This window comes from Diabrotica virgifera, chromosome 7 (genome assembly GCF_917563875.1).
Source record: "Diabrotica virgifera virgifera chromosome 7, PGI_DIABVI_V3a".
In the NCBI taxonomy this organism is placed as follows: Eukaryota; Metazoa; Arthropoda; class Insecta; order Coleoptera; family Chrysomelidae; genus Diabrotica; species Diabrotica virgifera.
Window position 1 is genome coordinate 13919598 of NC_065449.1, and position 26615 is coordinate 13946212.

At 33.5% G+C, this 26615-nt stretch overlaps 1 protein-coding gene across 1 annotated transcript; it reads right to left on the bottom strand.

Moving 5' to 3' along the window:
* Positions 1 to 231: 231 nt before the first annotated feature.
* LOC126888268 (segmentation protein Runt-like) lies at positions 232 to 13212 on the bottom strand. The gene is made up of 3 exons (XM_050656376.1): positions 12577 to 13212; positions 6042 to 6209; positions 232 to 4882 (listed from the first exon to the last, which is right to left on the bottom strand). The coding sequence occupies exons 1-3, from the start codon at positions 13022 to 13024 to the stop codon at positions 4338 to 4340; spliced, it is 1161 nt and encodes a 386-aa protein (XP_050512333.1). The 5' UTR covers positions 13025 to 13212; the 3' UTR covers positions 232 to 4337.
* Between the last annotated feature and the right edge of the window lie 13403 nt (positions 13213 to 26615).

Below are 26615 nucleotides of genomic sequence, written 5' to 3' on the forward strand. Positions count from 1 at the left end.
TATTTCCAATGATTGGGATCTTCTTTATATAAACTCTGAACTCATGTGTTCAATTAAGCTTTTCATCATGTTTCCACTCATAAAGTGGTAAAAAACTTTTTTATTCACTTTTTTAGAAAGATCTTTTTGAATGAACTTAATTGATTAGGTAATTAAAGTTTAGGTAATTTCAATAGGTGGACTGAATAAGATGAACAATAAAACTAAAGTTTAAATCAATAAAAAGTCGTTTATTCGCTATATTAAAGAATCCGTTAAAGAATTCAATCATTGTACAAAAATACCTAAAAATCTATCTGCTATCACAATTGCAGTACATTGTCAAATTCTTTAAAATCTGGTAATATCTATAACACATCTTTTATACACTATATACATATATACTATATACAAATAAATACTCTGTACAATTTACAAAATCGTTTATAAAATATTGCAACAGGTTTAAAGGGTAGCAAACAAATATTAATCTATAATGTCTTATTCTTGGTTTAACGGATATTTTAAAAAATCCACGAGGTAACTAAAATTCCTGTAGTTGCTGTATACCATAAATCACAAAAATACGAGATCCTTTGTAAAAAGTACATTTAAAATTCCCTAATAAGGGCTACATTAAATCACAGTACGTTTTCAGATTAAAAAATCCATCATCAGTGTAACTAAAAGCCAAAAAATATCATGCCCGATCCACCAAAATGTTGAAAATTGTTGTGTTAAACTACATATTTTTAATAATACTCAGTGATGTTGCAAATATTCCTGGATATTACTCAGGACAATCACGTGGGAAGAGTCCTGTGTTACTCTGGATAACATCCAGGAATATTTTGAACATTACTAAGCATTATTAAAAATATGTAGTTTAACACAACAATTTTCAACATCATTAAAATGGTTTTTACCCAAAACATTTTGGTGGCTCGGGCATGCTATTTTTTTCTTTTAGTAACACTGATGATGGACTTTTTAATCCGAAAACGTTCTGTCATTTAATGGTACCGTTATTGGGGAACTTTAAATATACCTTTAACAAAGGATCTCTGATATTTTAACTAAATCGTTAAAGTTATTATCAAAATATTGATTTTAGATGGCAGAAACTACGCAATGTTTAAAATGAGGAAAAATATCACTACTAATGTTAAAAAATGTTATTTAGTAAGTCTACTATACTACGTTAAAAACTAAGATAAGCTCGACGTCACACATATCGGTGAGTGTGTCGTGACGTCGCAGCTTGTCATTGGTTAAAAATTAAATTCTGAATAATGACAAGCTGTGACGTCACGATACACCCACCGATGGGTGCGACCTCAAGCTTACCTTGGTTTGAACGCAGTATAGAGCGCAAAATATCAGAGAATTCGAAGAATACTATTTGCCTGTAACTGTAGTGTCCTACATGCATACAATGTTAACGCGAATAATAAAGACTCGTTTGCTAGCAAAACGATCTGTATTAACTGGTCAAGCAAGATGGATTTAGGTACAGTAAAATCTGTAAATATTTGTAGTTATACTGTAGAGTATACTGAGTTTTAGATTACTCTACGTTCACTCTAGAGGTCCAGATAATACAATATCTCACTATAAATGGCATTCACAGACAATCAAAAACGACCACTGGAAACGATCGATTTGTGGACATTTTAATCTGAAACGAGCAATTCTGCATAACAAAACATATTCCATTCTCATGGGTGATATTTACAAAACTTTTCACATAAAAATTGGCGATGATATTAGAACAGGAAGACAAGTGAAAGACAACGTGTTGAAACATCAATAACAAGAAAGAAACAAGCAGAAGAAGTGTTATTAAAAGATAATCTACATCAGAGGAGGCTTGCAATCGGCTTCATTTTGATAAACATAAGCGTTGAAGAGCTGGAATCCATGATAAAAGCGGATAAAGAACTAAATGTATATGATTTTAAACGTATTTTTTCTGGTGTTTTTGCATTACCTATCAAAATTGTAATTAATTATTCCCAATAGAACTAAATGAAGTATCAAAATAGATAGGACTGTAAATTAATTCAACGGAAATTTAAAAAAATTCATCAGCAAGTTAGACAAAGAAACATTGTTGAAGTTAGTCAAAGAATTAAAGAAAATTTGATGATACTTGCAAACTACTGTTAGCCTCAGAAGTGCAAAAGAATTTACACCTCTAAGAAATTGGATAACTCAGATGAAACATATTAAGACTTAACCTTAGGAGGTAGAATAGGAAACTAAGGCGTTAGAAACAGCAGAAAGGTCACTGAAGAGATATAATAAATTTCTCGTCTTGAGTGAAAATGAGCTGGATAAATAATCAGGAAAAACAATATTGATGCGAGAGCATGATAAATTGGAGGCAACGTATCACAAATTGAAATATACAAAGATTTCTACCAAAATGAGTAGATGATTTTTAAAAAATTGTTAAAACAGCGTGGAGACTTGACCATATTCACCTTAAGATCAAACAGCATAATAACGCCGGGAAGGGGCCTATATCTAGCCAGCCAAGACAATGGAAAAATGCATATTTTATGAAAACTAAAATATATACAAATCAATTTATTTGTATATAAGTAAAAAGAAACAGAGATATAAAACTAAAATTTAAACAAGGACTATAAAAGAAAACGAACAGAAATAATTATAAGGAACACTAAAAGAAGGTATAGAATCTAAAGAAACATAGAAAAATAAATTTTTAAAGTAAAAGTGAGAATTAGCCGATTTTTCACATAAAATTTGTTCAAATTGTATTTATAAAATTGCCAAAAATAAATACCAAACCACAATATGTTTCTTCTTACTTACGGTTTTTTTGCTTCAATTTTTTGTTTAGAAATAATTGCAACCAAAACATAAATTACTATAGGTTAATATCTGTTCTTCTAAAATACATCATATTTTTAACTAAAATGAGACACAAACCATTAAAAATGTTACGAATTAGACAAGGCGAAAACGGCGGGTCCGTTGGGAAAAATATTCCCATGAGATTTTTTTCCATAATCACATTCGTGAGAGATCCCAGAATAAGGTTCAAGAAGTCGCCCACGTGAAAAGTGGTTCAATTTTTTTTAATCAAATTGCAAAAATCAATATTTTTGGCTCTGACAATTTTTTTGTAGGTTTTTTGGACCATTCTGGATAAAAAAAGTCTCTTATAATTGTTTTGTAAAGTTGATCGTTTTCGAGTTATAAGCAATTTAAAGTTAAAAAAAAAAGAAAAAATGGCGATTTTCAAGGCTTAATAACTCGGTTAAAAGTTATTAATGTGAAAGTCAGAAAGTGACTAAATTAAAGTTTAATGCCCCCTCTGCAAGATCCTGAAGAAATTTTTGTCATTATATTATTACTAAGCTGTTATTTTTAAGTAATAATAATGAGTGCCATTCACGTGGTAGGCGGCCGTAAATGTGAGTGCAAGTAAGATGCACAATTGGACTGCCGGAGTGGCATCTCTCTCGCACTCAGCATTTACGGCCGGCTACCACGTGCATGGCGCTCAATATTACTTAAAAATAACAGCTTAGTAATCAAATAATGACAAAAATTTCTTCAGGATCTTGTAGGGGGGCATTAAACTTTGATTTAGTCACTTTCTGACTTTTGTAATAATAAGTTTTAACCGAGTTATTAAGCCTTAATGGCCATTTTTCGTTTTTTTCAATTTTAAATTCCTTATAACTCGAAAACGATCAACTTTAGAGAAAAATTATAAGAGAACTTTTTTATCCAGAATGGTCCAAAAAACCTACAAAAAAATTTTCCGGGCCAAAAATATTGATTTTTGCGATTTGATTAAAAAAAAGATTGTTAAAAAAATATGGTCCACTTTTCACGTGGGCGACTTCTTGAACCTTATTCTGGGATGTCTCACGAATGTAATTATGCAAAAAAATCTCATGGGAATATGTTTCCCAACGAACCCGCCGTTTTCGCCTTGTCTAAATAGAGCAATGCCAGTTTTTTATAGATTTGTTTCTATTTTTTGCGTAAAATATATTATAAATTATATGAAATTCTTGAAGAATTAGACAGCAGCTATAGTAATACCAGCTATCTAAGAGACTTATTATTATTTAGCTCAGCGGGGTGCTACTTGTCGAGGTATCAAATTACATAAACAAGGGATCATTTCATAAAACTGAAGCCGTTGAGCTGAATATTAATGAGTTGCTTAGATAGCTGGTACTACTATAATCTGAAGTATTTAAATATTTTGTGACTCATCAGTTAAACCAGGAATGTCAAGCTTGCTAACACACCGAAAAAATATGGCACACGCAAGCTACATATAAATTTAAACAAGTTCATCTACAAAATGGCTAATAGGGCCTCCAAACAGATTTGATCGAATTAACTGAAGGTGAATTTAACTTAGTATTCGGCGAACTCAAATTAACTAACGAACTTTTAGCAGTCCTATTTGTTTCTTCACTTTTTACACCTAAAGGTTCTTTGTCTTGCACTGTTGAGTCAGGATGTTGGATTTCTTGGAGCAACGTACTCGCTGATTTGATAGGCACAAAAGCCGATTTAACAACGTCTATATCCTCATCATCGGAGTTATCCGAGGAGGAAGACTGATCCACCGTCGAATGTATTTTGGTTTCCTGTGCACTAGACAGCTGCGGACTGACTGATTGGCTGTTGGAGACTGGTGATATCCGCAAGCTCATCTGATCTAAAGGACTAGGCATCACAGGTCGTAAAGGCATGTCGAAACCGGATAGTTTGTTCAGTTCTTGGGAGAATTGAGGTAATGCACTAGGAAGGAAGTTAGCACCGGTGTGGAAGGGTCCAGCAGGGGCTGCTGGTGGAGGAATGAAGAAGTCGTGAGGAGGTTGGACGTTCGGAGCTAAAGGCGAGCCTGGAACAAATGAGAAATACTTTAAAATCTTTTCTATTTTTCAAAAGAATGTAATAATGACAATATTAGTAAAATTTTGCAAATATTGCTATGAAAATATGTGTGGAAATGTTGGAAATCTTGTAATATTTATAACAAATAAAATCATGTAATATTTATAATAAAAAAGAATCAACGGACTGGACGCCACTGTATTCTGATGATGGTAGAAACGAAAACTTGAATGGCACAACAGAGGAATCAATATCAACGGACAACTGCTGAAAACCTGAGATATGTGGATGACATAGCGGTGATATCAGAACAATAATATGAAAGATCTTAACAAAATGATAACACAATTGGACAAGAAAGCAAATGAGATAGGTCTAAAAATTAACTACACATAACTAAATATATGACAAACGTAGAAGAGGATAACGAAACCATGCAAATAGGAACAAGTACAATACAGGTAATTTTTTTTATGGTAATTATTAATTCAAGTCATTTGTCCATTCGAAATAACTGATGTCATCAATCATTTCTTTTCCAATTGTTCCCTTGTAGCTTCTTTGCGTGATTTAAGTGTTTAAGACTGTTCCATATTAAAATATTTTTTATTATCTTCTTCTTCTCCTTCTTTAGACCATTTTTATCCAACTTTGGACATAGGTCTTCTCCAAATCTTTCCATATCTGTCTGTCCTTGGCTGCGTTTTTCCAGTGAGTTCCTTAAAGCTTTTACAATAATCTTCCTTCCATCGCATCTGAGGTCTTCCTCTTACTCTTCTTCCTTTACACGGTCTCCAATTTTGTATTTCAGCATTCCATCTTTTATCTTTCTGTCTCGCATTGTGGCCTACAAATCTCCACTTTAACCCTGTTGTATGTTCAGTTACATATTTTACTTTTGTCTTCTCTCTTATCCATTTGTTTGATTTTCTGTCTTGCAGTTGTATTCCCAACATGGATCATTCCATTTTTCTTTGAGTTATTTCTACTTCGTTTATGTTGGCCTTTGTTAATGTCCATGTTTCTTAGCCATACGTCAGACCAGGAAAGATTTTACTGTTGTATTTTTATTATACTTTAATCTATTTTTTTTGTATTATTTTTGGCGGGTATATAGAGCGAATTCGCCATTTTATGGAATGTAGAATAGACTTTTTATAACTTACCTTTAACTAGAGGTGTGTGTATATTTGGCTGCTGTGGAATACCGGCAGATCTTCGCAAGTAATCAGGAAAGGCGTAGGACATGTAAGCGGCATCTAACCATCCAGGGTTGATCAGGAAAGGATTGAATCCTCCTGGCAATCCAGGCATACCATATCCGTATTGGTAATCTGCAACAAAAATTAAACAAAAATAATTCTTTTGTAAAAAACGAGAAGGTTTGATATTATATTTTAGGCAGCAATGTTGTGCAAAGATCACCACAGTAAGGTATAATGGAAGCATCAATAACAATTCTGGAAAACGTGTTATGAGTTATGGAAAATTATTATTTAAATGGTTGTTAATAATAAAAAAAATGGTTTATTATTTGCAACTTCTTTGATTAAAGAAAATGAAAATTTTGATACAAAAATATCATTAAGGAGTTGCTTTTATAGTCCATTTGGAAATGCATGATAGCACCGTTTTTATGACAGAAGAATATAACAGTCCTTATACCGAGGTGATCAAAAATAAGTTTCGATCACTTCGGTATAAAGACTGTTATATTCTTATAATTATTATAATTATCATATGGTTTTCTTTATTAAATTCTTTTTTTTTTTTGTTTAGTGAGATTTTATATATTTTGTGGATATATGTTACGTACAAATACATAATAAAAAAGAATAAGTAAAGATCATAGAATAGATGTCTGTATAGATAGAATGACAATGAAATAGGTGATCAAGCAGAATTTGAAGACCTTCAATATTTTCTGGCAGCATTATTGTGTCGTACGCGGGTCTAATTATTACATTAAGTAGTTCTCCGTTGATTTTTATTCCATATGACTGTCTCTCAAGTGCCTTTTTAAATAACTGGTCCGAGTAAACATTGAACAATGTTGGGAACAAAACGCAGCCTTGTCTGACTCCTCATTGAATAAAGATATTATCGGTGTGGTTATCTTCAATTTTTACGATAGCAGTTTGATTCCAGCACAAATTTTTAATGATGCGAATATTGTTGTCATCTATTCCTATATTTTTTAGCATCTGCATTAATTTTACATTCTAGACTTTATTGAATGCCTTCTCAAAGTCCATGAAGCATGCAAATACAGTTTTACTTTAATCACGGCATTTTTGTAATAGGATATTTAGTGCAAAAGTGCCTCCCTAGTTCCCATAGCAAGTCTAAAACCAAATTGGGTATCTTAGAGATCTTTTTCGCATTTGCGTCTAATTCTGATGTGAAGCATTCTTAGGAGAATTTTATGAGTGCTTCCTCTGTAAGTCGCGTTAATGATTTAGGGATATCTGCAAACTTCTTAATGAACCTCCAACAGTAAGTACATAGCAACACGACTCTAAGTGACAGTTGACAATTTAGAAAAAGTAGATAGAAAACGAAGCAGTTACAGGACCTGACATTACTATGGACGAAATTGAACAAGCAATAAGATTAGCAAAAACCAGAAAACGACGGGACCAGACGAAATACCGAGGGAAATAATAAAGCTCTTCGAAAGTTTAGGTAAAAGATCTTCCTTCATCTTTTTAATAAAGTTTATCAAACTGGCTATATACCAACGGATTGGCTGCTGTCGACTTTTGTGACGATACCTAAAAAGGCAAACGCGAAAAGATGTAGTGACTACTGAACCATTAGCTTGATGAGTCATGTTTTAAAAATATTTCTACGAATTTTGCACTCTAGGATGTACCAAAACATAGAAGAACAGCTTGGTGATACACAGTTTGGATTCCGCAATAACCTTGGGACCAGAGAAGTACTGTTTAGTATTCAGGTTATGGTACAGAGATGCAGAGATGTAGGACATCCGGTTTATATGTGTTTCATTGACTTTGAGAAGGCCTTTGATGGGGTAAAACATACTAAAATGATTGCTATTCTTCAGAAAGTGGGTATTGATGATAAAGACCTACACATTATCAAAAATCTTTACTGGCATCAACGTGCAAACATCAGGATTGGCTGGGACACGTCTGAAGAACTTTAAATATGAAGAGGAGTAAGGCAGGGCTGCATTTTGTCCCCACTAATATTTAACATCTATTCTGAGTTTGTTTTCAATAAAGCAGTGGATAATGCTCAATGTGGTATCAAAATGAATGGCGTCAATATTAATAATTTGAGATATGCGGATGACACGGCGTTAATTATTGCGAGCAATTATGAAGAACTTCAACATCTGATCAATAGGATTACCACAACGTGTGATGAATATGGACTCAAGCTAAACACCGCAAAGACCAAGGTGATGGTTGTCAGTAAGACGCCAATACAACCGGAAGTAGTAACAGCTTATGGTGAACAATTAGAGAGAACTAACAGTATCACCTACCTTGGTTGTAATCTAAATGAGAACTGGGACATGAGCAACGAAATTAGAATACGTATAGAGAAGGCCAGAGCTGAATTCTTTAAGATAAAGAAACTTTTATGTGGAAACAACATTACTTTGAATCTTAAAATTAGATTAGTAAGATGTTATGTGTTCTCTACTCTTTTGTACGGTGTCGAAGGTTGGACTTTAACAGATACTCTTCTCAAGAAATTGGAAGCCTTTGAAATTTGGCTATACCGAAGAATCCTACGAATAAGTTGGGTGGATAGAGTTCGTAACGAAGTTGATTATTTGCACTGGATGGCAAAAGTCACGGAAGTCGTCAGAACAGTTAAAAATCGAAAACTTGAATATTTTGGCCATGTTATGCGACACCCAGAGAGATATAATATACTCAATTTAATAAGACAAGGCAAGGTAGACGGAAGAAGAGGACCAAGTCGAAGAAGAACGTCATGGCTTTAAAACCTGAGAGAATGGTATAACAGATCCTCTGCATCCCTTTTTCGAGCTGCCGTTAACAAAACTGCTATAGCCAATTTGATGGCCAACGTTCGATAATCGAGCACGGCACATGAAGAAGAAGAGATAGAAAACGTAGAGTATGGTTCGAAATGCCAAAATCTTCTTTTTGTAGTACCAATCCGTTTCGGATGTTGGCGAACATCATGGCAATCTGTACTTTGCACACTGCTGCTCTAAAAAGATTTGTAGTTGTTGTTGAACCATGCACGTACGTAGATTTTTCAGCCAGGAAATCCCTCGCCTTCCTGGTCCTGGCCTTCCTTCTACTTTTCCCTGCAAGATTAGTTACAGCAGTCCATATCTTTCACTGGTCCTCATGATATGAGCGAGATATTCGATTTTGGCTGTTTTTATTTTGATCAACAGCTCTTTTTCTTTAAAACACCCTGATTAGTAATGTGGTCTGTATACGATAACTTCAGGATTCGACGATAAAACCACATTAATACATAATGCCAAAATACTTTTCTAAATTTCTTCGCGTTTTGATGATTTTACTGAACGTTGAAAATGAAGTTTGTATGCTACAGCCTACAGCTAAAAATAGCAATACATCCTCTCTGGAGTCCACGCTCTTTGTAAACCAGCCAAAAAACCAATAATACGTTTTAAACGACAGTTTAACATCTTTTAATGTTTGATAAACAACCGTAACAATGTGTAAACATCTGTTAGACTTGTAAACATATAAAACTTTTAATACGAAGTCTAAGGTTTGTCGGCATCTCATATTAAATGGCCACGTCAAGGAAAACTTCGTTTAATGTTTGATTTAGAACATTTAAATTTGGTTTATTGGAGCATATGTCTCGCATTTGGGAAGATTTATTTTTTATTTGGGGATTTTTGGATTTTACAACCCGGGATTTTACTGCTATGATATATTCTCACGACGGCGACACTGAAAATCGTATTATTATCGACGAGGCATATGTGGCAAGTTCAAAAGTGATAAATATATAACAAATAAATAAAATTAGTGTGGATTGGGGTACCACAAAACCGCTGTTTGAACGATGACAATGTATGGATTTAAATATAGCATTTGGCACAGTTCTCGTTTTGGCTCACATTATTACTGATAAAAATCTATTGAAAATACACTAAAATTTTAGATGGAGGCCATTATTTATACGTAAAAAATAGATCTGAAAGACTTTGATTCATAAAAATTTCAATTCTGGAATAGTTTGGTGACCATAACAGTATTGAAAATGTGGAAACGTTTCATTAAACATTCTGAGACGCTTGAGGAATTGAAGAAGCAAACAGAAATGGTCAAAGATATCAAAAACTCGAAAGAACACTTGAACTTAAAAACTATTTTTTATATACTGAAGAAAATAACGAAAGAATATAACTAATTTCTTCTAAACTCTAGAATAGAAAGTATCTACTAATCGTGGATAAACTGATTTCATCTGAAGCATATTAAATGAAAAAGTTACATTAGTTTGATATCTCAAGCTTCTCATGTCTTAAATCTCTGTTAGCGTAACTGTTTTATGCTCTTATATACGTTTTATACGTAAACACTCTGTTTGTCCTATGTAAGTTTTGAGTAATTTTGAAAAATACATGTCATACATTTGACCTTCTGACTTCTTAATTGCTTTCTTGATCCTTTCTAATAGTTCTTCGCTTTTAAAATAACTATTGCATTATATGATTTTTTAAATGAGAGTAGGGATCGTGTGCTAGCTCATTTCAAAGGTTATTCAATTCTCTATTCAGTAATATAAACATTAACATCGTTATTTATACAGGCTGTCCAAAAAAATTTATAATAAATTAATTTACAAAAAAATAAGAATGTACGTAATTTATTTAATTAAAAATACATTTACTACTGTCAGAAAACAGAAAAAAATGTTTTTTCGAAAAATTAACATTGATTTTTGCTTAAATTAATTGTTCAAACTTCCAAAAAGCATGTGCCTAGCGGGAGCTGGCTTGAACATTAAATTTAAGCGAAAAGCAATGTTTATTTTCCAAATAAACATTTTTTTCTCTTTTCTAATAACAGTAAAAAGTATTTTGTATTAAATAAATTACATAAATTCTTCTTTTTTTGTCAATTAATTTAATTAAAAAATTTGTTTTTGGACACCCTGTATAAATAATTTTATGTTAATGTTTACATTACTGAATGAATACAGAATTGAATAATCTTTCAAATGAGCTAGCATACGATTTCTATTCTCTTTTAAAAAAATTATCGATTACGTCATCACGCCCAGATAGACGACGTCACGCGTGTGATATATATGCTAAAATATCATAATCTAAAACAAAAATTGACCTGTTTCGGGATTTTTCCTTAATGTAGCCGGTTTACGAAATAACGAATTTATTCCTTTCCTTTGCACCATAACTGTATCTTGAAGAAAGTATCAAAAAAAAAATAAAGCAATTTCGTAAAAACTCTTTGAAAGAACTTGAAGTTCTTCGGGTGTTTTAAGGAAAAACTGGTTTATTTGACTACCCCAAGTGGTCTTGAAAAAAATTTGACTTTGGATCTATGGAGTGTCCAATGAAAATGACCAATACAAAAAGCAGAGTTAATTTTCATTTGCAGTTGACTTTTTATAACAGTTAACCGACATTCTCGCAATGAACACTTTGTATGGAACTGAACATCAATTGTTATGATTTTTGTACATAATAGGTTGTTTTTTCAGTTTAATATGTTGATTTTTTAGCTTTACTAAATTATTTTGACACATTTTTGAAATACATCATCTTATTAAGGTTTAAAGATTATGCAAGTTAAGTATATAGACCTGGATCCCGCGTACCAAAAAATTTGATTAATAGCAAGCTGAAAATTTGTTAAAATCGCTTAACGGTGTCTAGTCGGACAAACTTTGATGTATGGGAACACTGGAATAGGGGAAGTTTTAATTGTGGAACAGGTTAAAAATTGGAACGTCAGACTACGAACACGTTCATGTATTTTGTCGGACAGAACTTCCAATTGATTTGTTACCATTTCGTTAAACTCTCATGCAAAAATCAGATTGATGTTTATCACCAATTGGGCATTTTAATGAGTGGAACACGAAGAACATGTCAAATGACGGGAATTATATTGGTGATAAACAGCAGTCTGATTTTTGCATGAGAGTTTAATGAAACGGTAACAAATCAATTGGAAGTTCTGTTCGACAAAATACATAGGACGTTTTTATAATTTGACGTTCCAAGTTTTTAAACTGTTCCACAATTAAAACTTCCCCTGTTCCAGTGTTCCCGTACATCAAAGTTGCTATTAATCAACTTTTTTTTGGTACGCGGGATCCAGGCCTAATATTTTTTAATATCTGCAGCACGAAACATTGTGTTAGTTGTAACATTTATTTTGCAATATTCAAACTCAAAAACAACAAAATTAAGTGCAGAATACAACGACAATATTGATACGATTTTGAAAAAATGTTTTTTTTAAGAAACTATTTTTACGATAAGAAACAAGATGCAACTCTAGCATGAATTGCATATCAATAATCAGGAAAGAAATTATGACAGATAAAATAAATACTTTAGTGAGAAAAATAAACAAATACAGCTGAATTAAAACCTTCAAAAGTAATCGAATTAATAATATTATTTTATTAGATTCAAATGAATTATATTTAGAATTATTAGATACTTACTTGATTTGGTTCTTGGTTCTCTAGGTCCATCAACTGTAACCTTAATGGCCTTGGAATATGTAGCCATTTGGTAGTAAGGAGCTGTACTAATGGTGATGGTCAGCGTAAAACTCTTCCCTCTTCCAGACCGTCCAACGAACCTCAAGTCATTAAATTTAGCTACTTGGTTTTTCATAACTGCGGTACAGTTTCTCAATTCGGCACAATAGTTTTCGTCATTCCCGGCTTTAAGTGTCACTACAGTCCCGTCAGACACATCGTCCAGAGCCACAACTTTGAAAGCAATCGGCAAACTTTTGTTTGAGCGCCAGTGGGTCGGTAAAACACTACACAAAATAGCAGGACTGCCAGTTTGGACCAGTTCACCGTGGTATTCTTGAAGACTTTCCTGTAATGATGTGTACATATCCGTCATTTTTGATAAACTATGATTGTTCGGCAAATGCATCACAATTTTAACGAGAGAACACTATATACAAAGTATCAAAAGTTCAAACACTTCCCAACTCAAGAGTAAACGTCACACTGAGTCTCAAAACTTTTTCGGGACGAGAATATTAACGCTTTCGTGAATCACCCCCTCCCACTACGTTCTAAAGGAGGGTAGTTTTTAAATAGCTAGACCGGTGAAGAAGGAGACGTAGCTATGGACGGCCAGGTGGGACAGAGATGCGAAACTTCTATGCGTTTGGGTGAACTTTTATAATACATAGGGAAGAGAGATGCACCGGAGTGCCCGGCGTTCGGGAGAGAGACGGGAAAATCTTGTTGACTACTCGTGGAGGGAGAAAAAAATATTTGGCGCTAGTGAATGAAAGTGAGATGTGTGCGATTTATGTATTAGAGGAGGACGGATTTTTGTGATGAAGGAAGATGGAATTTTTGGTTTGCACTGGACAGGGGCGGATTACTACAATATTTACACTACTTGCATATTAACATAACAGGTTACATAAATAATATTTAGATAATAGACAAAAGTCTAAAGGTGCAGAAACACACTAAATCAAAATTTTTCACTAAAATTTTCACATTCAAAAATATTAACATGCTGACTTTGTCAGCATTTCATCAGTTAACACGTTGACGGACAGTGCGTCAAATGTATAAGCAAGCGTTGTGACACTATTATGTATTTTGCAAAGTAGAATAGGGAAAAAATGCAACGTCTATAGACGTTGTGTCACATTACATCAATATAATAAGACGTCTATAGACGTTCTGTCCGTCAACGTGTTAACCTATATTTGTCCTCTGCTCCCGTAAAATTTTTCATCTATTTCTATATTGAGCTTCTTGTATCCCATTTGTGGTGATGAGCTTTATATCATCCGTTCATCTAGTGATGAGCGAGACTGGTCTTGGTCTTGCAGTCTTGGTCTTGGTCTTGCAGCAAGACCAAGACCAAGACCGCCTTTTAGCTGCAAGACCAAGACCAAGACCAAGCTTGCAAGAACAAGACCAAGACCAAGACCGAACCTTGCAAGACTATGCAAGACCAAGACCAACCTGCAAAACTCTTGCACTTTCTTGCGAAATTGGTTTTTTATGAGTTAACTTTACTTTTTAGTTCAATAATATATACTGACATTGTAATAAACCTTAAAGAATATCGAATTTTTAAAATACATAATATTTTAAGCTAAGAATCAACAATTTTGATATATACTTTGATCGGTAGAAAAACATATTAAGGGGAATTGGTTTCAACATTCCTCTTCTAACTTTTCTAGCGTTATCTTATAATTTTACAACAGTAAGTACAGGGTATTTAACGTAAGCAGGCCACTCAAATAACAAAAAAAGCAATCGAATGTCAAAAAAAGGGGAGCACAATCGAATTAAAAAATGCTTCGTATTAGACTGTCGTATAAGAACGTCGTTTCTGTAGTACTCAAAAAGACATTTAAAAAACCGTATATGTAGAAACAGAAATAAAATTATTCCTACGACAGTTCAACAGTTTCCAGTATAATAGATTTTCAGTAGTAATTGCACAAGAGCTCTGAAATTATTGAATTTTTCCCGAGTGACACTTTGACAGTTTTAATTTCACGAGCCGAAGGCGAGTGAAATTATGTCAAAAGTGTCACGAGAGCAAAAATTCTATATTAATTTCAGAGGTCGAGTGCAATTTTTTGCGATTATTTCATGAATAAAACTGTTCAAAACCAAAATTTTATTGTAATTTATTTATGTAAGTACCATTAAACACACAGTTTTTATAAATATTTGATTGAAAGTCATCCCTTTTATAATTTTTAAAACATTAATTGTTATTAATGTCACTGAATGTATTTTTTCATAGCAACGAAGAGTATCTGACGTAATATACTTAACGACGGGAGATTATCAAAAATTATCGATTTAATTCAGATTTCTGTAGCTTTCTATTGGTCAGAATCTCCTATGAATGAAATAATCCGCCATATTTGTTTCTAATTGGAACTTAAAAGCTAAAAATAATGAAATTTTTTTGAGTGATACTGGATTCTTCGGAAAATGATTTTCTTTAATTTTTCTATTTTCAGTTATTCTCTATTATGAACAGTTTCCGAGATATCGAGATTTGTCACACTATACAGCCACCCTGTATATGCAGAATGTTTACTAAGTATGTGTACAAACTTTATAGGTTAGACGTTCATATGAACTGAAAATAATTTTTATCTACTCTACGTCATATTATGTATAAGTTTTTAATTTGTGAAAACTGCCATTATAGATAGCAGTGCGTGAAGGATTTAAAGTGTGCGTGAAGTAACAATGTATTTTAAACGGGACTTACATTTTCGCACTGTTTTTAACTTTCGCGTTTTCGTGGTGACAATCCTTAACTTTCGCGTTGTCATGGTGACAATCCTTAACTTTCGCGTTGTCATGGTGATGACAATATGAGCAATGAATTACAACAAAAGTTTTGACAGTTTTGTGGTTTGAAAGTAGTTAGAACTTTTAAATGTCAAAGTTCTAAAAATTGTAGAATAGAAATGAATTGCAGTGAAGAAGAGTTACAGCTTTTTTTATTTGTTTATCGTAGATAAAATATTGTATGAAACTGTGCGTGAAGTACTTTTTTCGAACTTACGCGATTTATAGCACTCGCTCCGTTGTCGCTCGTGCTCTAAAAATCGCGTGCGTTCGAAAAAGCATACTTCACGAACTGTTTCATAAATAACTATTTTTTAATGAGAAATCAGTGTTCACGTTCGATACATCATTTGAATAGGAATTTTACATCTGGTTAAAATTGAAGGTTTTTTAAATTTTTTCTCCACATAAAAACACAGTTTTGCTTTTGCCTTGTATATAAGTATGTACAATTAAATAAAGCGCGTAATTCCTCCAAGTAAAATAAAATGTAACTAATACCTTTTTCTTTTTTTTTTCAATTTTTTTTTGATATAATATGCTATTGAATTTATAAAAAGCAGGTTGTGTCTCAATTCAACTTAAAATTGAAATTTGAAAATATACCATTATATTTAAAACATAATTTTAATGAAATAATAATAGTTAGGTGAATGTATAATGTTAAAATTGGTATCCGTTTGAAACTACATTCTACATTCTTTTAAAATTTTAAAGCAAAAAATATAGTTTCATTCTTCACATTTTTATTTATTTCAATATACATTTTATTCGAAATTGTTTGGTTCAAACTATTACTACCAAAAAAGCAAGACCAGCAAGACTCTTGCAGCAAGACCAAGACCAAGAACAAGACCGGCTAGTGCAAGACCAAGACCAAGACCAAGACTGCTTTTTTGCTGCAAGACCAAGACCAAGACTAAGCTTGCAAGAACAAGACCAAGACCAAGACTAGCCTGGTCTTGGTCTTGTTCTTGTTTTGTTCATCACTACGTTCATCTAGTCCAGTGGTGGGCAAACTTTTTTAATGGGGGGTCACAAAGTTCAAGAAATTCTATAGGAGGGCGAGAATTATAGAAAAAAAAGGCATTTTGTGTTAAAGCTATATGTATACTATCCATATGTTGATGGACCCTCGGCGGGCCGGATTAAATACATTCGCGGGCCGGAGTTGGCCCGCGGACCGTACTTTGCCCAACACTGATCTAGTCAGTGGTCATTCTCTGCTTCGATATGCCTCGTGTCTTGGTCGCCATTCCAGAATCTTTGTGATCCATCTATCAGCATTTATTGCTGACAAATCGAGGAGTAACTAACTATTTACGATTTTGTTTGTTATTTCGTTTTTTAAAAAGATAAGATCGTGGATCATATTATTAAAATCGTGGATTTACGAAACGTGAGGAAAAGCTCTCCTTAAAATCGCGCAACCAGTTTCTTAGAAAAATTCGTATTGTGTTTAGAGCGTAGGCACAAAATTTCGTATCAATCCTTTTTAAATGCATTCCCTGTTTTCGAATCCTGAGAAAGCTAATAAATATTTTTGAAAAATTTAAACTCAAAATGAAAGATTACATTATTACCGACGGCCGAAAGTCTCTTGGAATAAACAAAAAGTTTCTTTTGAATGAGATATTTGAAATAAAAATCGCACTAAATTTTCTTTTCTTTTTCACCCCTGTAACTTACTAAAATAAACATTATAGAAGTTTTCTGGTGCGAAATTTTGCGCCTACGCTCTTAACTATAATACGAAATTTAGTAAAGAAGAAAGGATATATCTCCACCTTTGACTGTAAAAATTCCAACAGTCCAACAGATATCTAATTCATTCGCATTTCGATTACACAGTATACTATACAGACGCGTCTAAAACTGAAAATGGGGTCGGAGTGGCAATTATTAAGAACACAGATATTCTCAAACATAAAATTCCAGATACTGCAACTGTATTAACTGGAGAACAATACTGCACGCAAATGCGAATAAGATGAACAAAATATTAATCGTGACAGATTATATGTCATCACTACACGTAATCACGAAAATATACAAGCAGCATCCAATAGCTTTACTAGTAAAGGAAGAACTACATAAATTGCATACTTCAGATTTAAGTATCAAGTTTCTCTGGGTCCCATGACATGTTGGAGTAGCAGGTAATAAAGCAGCAGACAGAAATGCCAAAGAAGCCATAAATGATAACAGCATTCCAATGTCACCCCAATCTGTAAGTATGGATCTAAGAAGTTACTTCATAAAACATCTATTCGAAAACTGGAAGAATAAATTGAAATCCACACCATCAAAGCTTCAGGAGGTAAAAAATAAGGTTGGACCATGGCAACCACCAGAGGTATCCACACCACAGCAAACAATTATTTCCCGTTTATGACTTTGACATACCCAGTTTTCTTATGAACATTTGCTTAAAAAAGAGGAACCTCCAATTTGTGATGTGCGGTTCACCTCTTACAGTGAAGCATGTGCTAGTGGAAAAGTGTGAAATGTTCAATAGACATAGAATTAAATACCATTTACTAGCAAACAATCTTAAAGACATTTTAGACAATAACAACACTAATAAACTATTTTCGCATCTACATAAAAGAATGGGTCCTATATGTTGCTATGTTCCTGCGCGATATTTTACAGCTCAGTCTGGCCATCCACTACACTCACCGTGGGACCCATTTTCGCGCTTCATTTTACTGCTCTTACAGCGCTGTAGCCTAAGATAGCTATGATGGTAACCAACGTTCTGAAAGGATGTGGTACATAAAGAAAAAGAAGGAACACTTGTAGTTAGAGTTTGCTAATGGTAGGGGAGCCCAAGCTGTGATTTTTGCAGTTACTCGAGCTCGTCATATTATTACATGGGGAGAAACCTTGTACCCTGAAAATGTACCTCTACCATATATTAGCTCTTAATGCAGAGGAGTTCGTTAAGGGGGGGGCCGAAAAAAAATCTATCCTTAGAACAACTCGAAATCGTCAGATTAAGATAAGTTAAGTACATAGTTACATGCAAAACAGTGTATATTTTAAAAATCTGACGATTTGAGCGGGCCGTAAGGAAATGGATGAGTCCCAAAGTTTCACAAGAAAAAAGCGAATATTTCGCGAAATGAATGACAGATCGAAAAACCAAAAAAATACGTGCTCAATATTTTTTAAAAATCTATGGAATGATACCAAACACGACTTCCCACGAAGAGGGGTGGGGAGTAAATTTAATATTTTAAATATGAATCTCGCGGTATTTCGCGAAATGAACATCAGATCCAAAAACTGAAAACTACACTTATTCAATATTGTTTAAAAATCTATCGAATGACATCAAATACGACCCCCCACGGAGGTGGGGTGGGGGTTACTTTAAAATCTTAAATAAATGGGAGCCCCATTTTTTATTGCAGATTTGGATTCCTTACGTAAAAATAAGTAACTTTTATTCGAAACATTTTTTCAAATTATCGATAGATGGCGCTATAATCTAAAAAAAGATTGTTGGAAATGGACAATTAAATTAAAAATGGAAAGTCCCCACTAAAATGAAAAACGTTACTTAACTGTTTTTGGTTTTAGGACCTACTCTTCACAACCCAATAGGTCCCCATAACGCTCGAGTGACTGCACGTTTACCATACTTTGCTCCCCTACCATAAAGATTTTTTGCGTAAACCCTTAGTATTAATAATGTCACGATAATCGCAGCTTGTAAAAATATAATTATTGCTCGTGGTATATATTTATAGTCAAAGGTCGATATGCAGTCTCTTCACGGTATGACTCCTTCATCCTAGGATTGACCAAAGCCTTCTGTAGACCCTGAAATAAATTCCATTTTTGGCTTTTAACTGAAGTATCTTTAGTAAAATATAGAAGTTCCTAACTTTTCAGTAAAACGTCGAAAGAAAAATAATCTGTTTCTTGATTTGCTCAGTCTATCCCTAGAAGAGACTGACAGACTCGGTCAAACGTCGATCTGTATAGTTTCCAACAAATTATAACCCTGAAGTTTTAGTTGAGTACCTCCTCTGTACTATTCAAATCTTTGGCTAAGATCCACTTGGAAAGGTACTTTAGATGTATATCTGGGTACCTACCATGATATGGTAAGAAATCATCATCCATTTCGCTTTAACTATTTTCTACTAACACACCATCATCAGCATACATTAAGCACCAGGGAATGGTACCCTGTAGTTGCGCTGTTATCTGATCCAAAACTAATGAGAATACTCTTCCGCACCTCTCCTCATCTCCTTTCTTCATTCCTGTCTTATTGAGTGCCAACCACAGAATCTCTTGAGGAACTCTATCATATGGTTTCTTAAGATCAATGAATACCATGTGACTGTTTGTTTCTTTATTCTTGTATTTTTCTATCAACTGCATTTTAATAAAAATTGCATCTGCTGTTGATCTGCGTTTCATAAAGCCAAACTAATTATCTGATATTTCAATTTTTGTCTATATCCGAATCCGTCCATCAATAATTATTATCCTCTACCATATTTTCATGGTGTGGCTAAGTAGTTTTATTGCCCTGTAGTTTGTACATTGTTGAATATCTTCCTTGTTCTTGTAAACTAATATACCGCTTCTCCATTCGTCTGGCATTTGTCCATCTTCTTTAATTGTAATAAATAAACCTGTTAACCAGCTTATTCCTATCTCTTCTAATGTTCTACACACTTTCCCAGGAATATCATCTTATCCAATTCCTTTTCCTGTCTTTATTTTTTGAAGTGTTTACCACTTTCTCATTTGTTATTTTGGTGGCCATTGCTGTTACTATCTCCCTGAATTCAACTGGTTTTCTATAAATTTCTTGAATTAATAAAGTACATGAATTAATAAATCAATAAATTGAAGTACCTGTCAAAGTACTTTTTATCTCATTTTGCTCCACTAGCAGTTTTGCTCCTCCATCTGCATTACACTTAATGTCTTATTCTGAATGTCACCCCATTGCTCCCGAAAGGAATATTCCAGTACCCCGAAGAGGCTCAAGCCTAAACGGAGAATCTCTTTTTCTCAGTTCAATCTCTTTTTGACATCCTTTTTGTGAATTAGTATTTTATTATTTTCATCTTCGATATATCTAATCTGATTGAAATCTTTTGCTTTCTTTGTTTTATACTGCCCTTTTCAGATTTCAGCCATCGATGCTCTATGATTATATTCTATAAACTTTTCGTAGTGAATTTTCTTTTTTGTAAATAAACTTTAGCGTTAAAAGTACACGTAAATCAAATTCTATTTCAAAGTCAAATTTCGTTATCACGATATTTTGGCAAAATCGTTGTTTATACACGAATATTATTTTGGTAAGCAAAAATTTAGAGCCAGCGTTTTACAGTGCAATATATCTTTCTGTTTGTATCAATACATTTTTGTTCTTAACGTGCCCTATCATGTCCCCTTGACGTTGGCGGTTAACATGGCGAAACTGTCTCTGTCTCGAACTATTCTAAATAGTTGTTCTGCTTTCTTTATTCCTGTCCACTCCCGGATATTCTTCAACCAAGAGGCCTGCTTTCTACCAATTCCTCTGCGTCCTGCGTCCTTCGATTTTACCCATCATAATAAGTTGAAGAATATTATACCGGTCTACCCTTACAACGTGTCCAAAATAGGCCATCTTTCTATATTTGATGTTATCAAGCAGCTCGCGGGCAGAATTTGCTCTCGTAAGGACTGCCACATTTGTCAGCATAGCCGTCCATGTTATTTTCAGTGTACGTCTGTGCAGCCACATTTCAAAGGCCTCCAAACGATTAATGGTGGATATTTTTAATGTTCATGCTTCGACACCATACAAGAGGACTGACCAAATGTAACATTTAATCATGCGCTTTCAAAGTTGAAGTTGCCAATTAGCATTACAGAAGAATGACATAATTTTTAAAAATGTCGTGCGGGCTATCTCGATTCTACATTTTATCTCTTTATTTGGATCTAGTTGTTCAGTAAAATGGCAACTAAGATATTTAAAACAGGGTACTCTTTGAATTATATGACCATCAACATATAACCGTGAATCTTGATGGGCCAAACGGCTAAATACCACGTATTTTGTTTTTGAACAGTTTATGTTTAGGCCAAACTCTCTTCCCACTGTGTCAGTGGCATTTAAAAGGTGTTGTAGTCCATTCATATCATCACGTAAAATAACTGTATCGTCTGCATATCTGATTGTATATTTATCAGTATTCCATTAACTTCCACACCCCATTCCAAATTATGCAGCGCTTCCCTAGAGATAAATTGAATAACAGTGGAGACAGTATACAACCCTGTCTGACACCTCTTTGTATTTTGCATATTTCTGTTGATTTTCCATTTATGCAAGCTGTCGCTGTTTGATGCCAGTATAATTTGTCTATGATTCGTACATCTTGACCATCAACTCCTTTATGCTTTAATATTTTAATTAATTTGTGATGTTGCACTTGATCAAAGGCCTTTTCATAGTCAATAAATACAGCAAAGACGTCTTTCCTTTGATCAGTCCATTTCTGAAGCCAAATTGTGTTTCATCCTGGTCTTCTTCACATTTATCTCTGATTCTACTGTGGATGATACGTAGAAATATTTTCAAAGTGTGGCTCATAAGGCTTATGAGTATAGTATCATTACATACTTTTCTAAGACAGTTCTAAAATAGATGCAAGTCACGATACTAACCACACAAAGAACAAAGAACCCTTTTAATTCTTCATCAACGCCAAATAATCCTTCATCCTCAATTTCGTAGTATTTGATTGTAGAATTCAGTAGTTTAAGAGAAAACATCTGGTACGAATTATTTGCGATAAAGCCCTTCAAACAAAAGTTTTCAAGAACAGTTACAATCGCACCAGGTAGTCGTCGGCGTATTGTTTAGCTTATAAGGATTTGAATAATTAAGACAGGTAGATTAGTGGGATTAGTAACAATGAAAAGAAAGTGTGTAAATAGTATTTCAACAGCTTGATACTTTTAACACAGAATAGTAAACAAATTGTTTCCTATTCTGTGCTTTTAACGGGTATTCTAAACGAAAACAACAGAACAAAAAAATACTGGGAGGCACAAGTTAAGGATATAGCAATTGTTAGTTCATGTTATAAGTTTATTGCAATAAACAAATCTCCAAGTAATTTAGTAAGCAGTGATAATATCCTCGCCTCGTCGTAAATTAAATCAGGATGAAGTCAACAGAGCTGTGCCCTATGGTCTAGGTGCCAACTCAAAATGGTGCCCTGCAAGTCTAGGTTTCCCGTATTTTTTCAATAATTTTGCAAGATTGTGTCTAGATTTCGAAACACCTAAAATGTTGCTAAACTACAAAGAATAGGTCTTCCTAGAATTACCATGGCTCAAGATGACCGATATGTTACACGAACTGAGCAAAAAGAGCTAAAAGAGCTAAAAAGAGCTTTTTTACTACAAAAACACTGTCAAAATGCCATCAAGATGTCAATATTTGATTTGGTATCTAGGCGTCCTTTGAGACTTGTACCATTGACCTTAAGATTTAAATTGGAGAAATGAATGGAATTCACTATTGTTCACAGACGAGTTTAGATTTAACCGATTGTCAGATAAACGTCGAGTATATGTACCAATAAGATCAAGAGTAGCCAGGGATCAAAGACCGTGTCAGTTGATTCATCCATAGGTGGTGGTGTTATGGTTTCGACTGGAATCTGTTTCGGTAGAAGATCAGATTTCTATCTTTGCCAGGACATTATGGTGAGATGTACAGGCGGGGCATTATTGAGCATATTGTTAATTTTCATGCAACCTTAGGGGACTGTTTTTTTTTTTCGATAATGCTCCACCACAAAATCGGCTGTCATCGAAGAAAGTAGAGATTTGCATTGAATTCCTCATTTATTTGGTATTACCTCCTCGTTCACCAGATCTCAATCCCATTGAACATGCTTGGGACATACTACAAAGAAGGCTTATAGATCACGTACCTCTTGTGTAGACCCTTCAGCTACTTCGAGAACTGTTTCTTAAGAATTTCTTGATAGTTTAATAGATAGCATGCCACATAGAAGTCAAGAAATGATTGATGCTTAAGTGTAGATTGTAGATCAAACCATTTCTTTATATGTATCAAAAATTATGAACTGTTTTGATAAGAGGAAATGAAAAAATCAAATAATGTCAAATAAATCATGGAATAAATGTTTTGAACGGCCACAATTTTTTTGTATCAGCTAGTGTGAATATTTTTGTAGAGAATTGTCCCACTTTGGAGATTGTTGTCATTATCTGAAAGTTTATGAGAAATAAATAATAACTAAACTGAAGGAATTTTTGGAAATTTCGACAATAAAGCAAAACTGAGCTAATGATGAGCAGTTAGGTAATACTCAACGGAAAGATCGACGGAAAAAGAGGAATTGGTAGAAAAAAATATTCATAGCTTTTCTTTTTAAAAGCAGAAAATAACATGCTGCAGAAAAATAAGAAAAGCCTTCATTGATAAAAGTAGTAAACAAATAAAACAACCTATACCCTTCTTCTTCTTCAGTTTTCCCTTTTCCAGGGTAACTGTTCACTCATCTGCGTTTTGACGTGACTAAACCATTGCAGTCTCTGTTCTTCTTTAACTTTTTTTGAAACTGTAGTTATTCCTGTAATCCCGTCCTTTCTGATCTTGTCCCTTTTTGTCCACATAGAATCCACCATAAAATTTTCATTTCAGTTTATATTCCTCTTTTTTTCTGGAGCCTCTTTAGATGTCATATTTCAGCACCGAACACCAATGCAGGTCTCAGTACATTCTTGTATATCATTCCTTTCAGCTATTCACTGATTTTTCAATTATGTACTATCCATTATTTAACGCATCGGTGCATCTTGACATTCGCCTTAAGAGGGGGGAGGGAGATTTCCAATGAAAATTAAAAGACATAAAAACGATAAACCCAAACTACATAAAACACATAAGTACATTTTTTTGTTTCAATAATTTTTTTCTTTTACTTTCGACCTTGTTGTAGAAAATATAAGACTGCAGTTAATAGGAAAATAGGTTCAGTGCAATCATAGACGATAATTTAAGGGCATAGGCGCCAAATTTCGGCTCCAATGCTATTTTAATGTAATCATTTTTGAAGTTATACTTCTTTAGTCGCGTTGGGAGTAAATTTATATGTGCGCGAAACCATCAAAAGTCTTGGTCCTCAGCGCAGCTGAAACGTTAAACGTGCTCTGATTGAGTAATAGGGCTTTTCATCGATTGTCATTTGTTTCGAGCTTCTGTCATATCTTGTATAATTTGTGTATAATATTAATATACACGGATTATACGACTTATGACAGAAGCTCGAAAAAAATGACTGAATGAAAAGCCCTATTACAATGAACTGTCAATAAAATTGTTCAATATGTCGGTTATGAGTAAACAAATGTTGTGTATTGTTATGATCTGCTTTCTCTTACTTTTATATTAATTAGTATTTATTTGATTAATTATTCAATTGTCGCAGATCATACATAAAAAAAATTAAGAAAAATCTCAGGGTGCCTTTTTGTCACAAAAAATAGCAACTAAATTATCTTAGGTTATACTTATCCTTTCTCGTGGCTTCAGTATCTCTTAGTTGATCCTTATCGGAATAAAATAGGAAAAGGAAATAAATAGAAATACCATAAATAAGCACATTCAAATACCTTTATTATCAAAAGCAATGCTCTGAAAATTTATCAATTAAATCCTGTGGGCATAACTGTCCAAATGAAACTTTTACCATAAAAATTAATCTAAGTAATTCAAACAAATATTTATCGCTTTGTTCTTGATACCATTAATAAAACAAGCTAAACAAACAAATTTAGGTATTCGCAAAACTACTTAGACTTCCTATTAAATTTTTGAAATGTTGGAATCTTAATTCATATGCTTTTACGCAAAAAAAATGTACTTCTGATTATAAAGAAAATCTATCACATAAGTTATTGACTGACCTTTTTGATTCACACACAATGATGTCTCCTCTTGACCCAAACAGCTCTTCCTTGTTGATTATGTTAGGCTAAAAATCAAAGCCCTCTCCGTTCTCTGCATCAATCCAGCAGCATACCAGAAACTATTTCTCCAAAACACGAGCCAGGCCTCTTTTGACCAGTACTCGTTCAATAAACTCCAAAACTCTCTCCTCTCTCTCTCACAATAATAATCTCCTGAGACCCAAGTATCTTTTTTAGTTGGTGCCACAAATAATTTTAATAACTATAGTTCTTGTAACTTACTCTCTTGGACTTAACAGAATCAAAGAGGTATTTCTTCTCAATTTGATTTGTCTCTCGTTCCACTTTTCAGCTACTCTTCACTATCAAACAACCACTAGTACTTGCTTCTGAACTACTCACGAAAACTTTTGACTGCTCTTCTCGGATGCCGGTCACATAACATAATCTCCTTTTCCAAACTGTCTGAACATTCAAACTTCTCTCTCCCCATTCCAAATTGCCAAGCCAATCAGAAACATTTCTCTCTCCACATTCCTCTTTTTTCATTCGAAAAAACCCATGCATTCTTTCAAAAAATACTTCTACTCATCATAATTACTTTTCGGGAATTCTACAAATATTCTTGGGCTTAAACAAAAGGACTTAAAATTCCAAATTTCTCTACCTTATTTTTCTAAAAACTAATAATTACAATTACCTGTGGATTTTGCCTTTCCCGTAACAAAACAATCTTTTTAAAATTACAATCCGAAATAAATTGTCTTTTCACTTCACTCTATTTACAAATGTCTTTAATTCTTCAGGGAAAACTCATTAAGGATATAGTTACAATAGTTACAAATCAATATACAGGGTGTATCAAATTTATGTGCCCGCGTTATTAAAAAAAAATTTATTCTATCTTTGATTGATAAAATGATACACAATAGTATATTAGTTTGTATTGTTGTGAGAACAGAGAAAAAAGCAAGTTTATAATTGTAGTGACTTTTTAAATAGTTTTTAAAAGCAACAGGTACGTAATTATTGTAAATGTTTTAGTATTGTAATAAAAAATTACATAGTTACCTACCTAATTTGGAAAATGTAAAATAAACCTGCCTAGTATGTAATGCTTTAATTTACATAATTTGATTACCAACAAAATGTCTACCAATATTCATCTAATATTTTTCTTTTCTTAC

Bases quoted from the DNA above. Each gene is read 5' to 3' on its own strand.
- LOC126888268 (XM_050656376.1), bottom strand. From the start codon at position 13,024: ATGCATTTGCCGAACAATCATAGTTTATCAAAAATGACGGATATGTAC. The intron at 6,210-12,576 runs GTAAGTATCTAA...TTTTTGTTGCAG, and splicing joins AGAACCAAGAACCAAATCAA to ATTACCAATACGGATATGGT. The intron at 4,883-6,041 runs GTAAGTTATAAA...CATTTGTTCCAG, and splicing joins ACACACACCTCTAGTTAAAG to GCTCGCCTTTAGCTCCGAAC.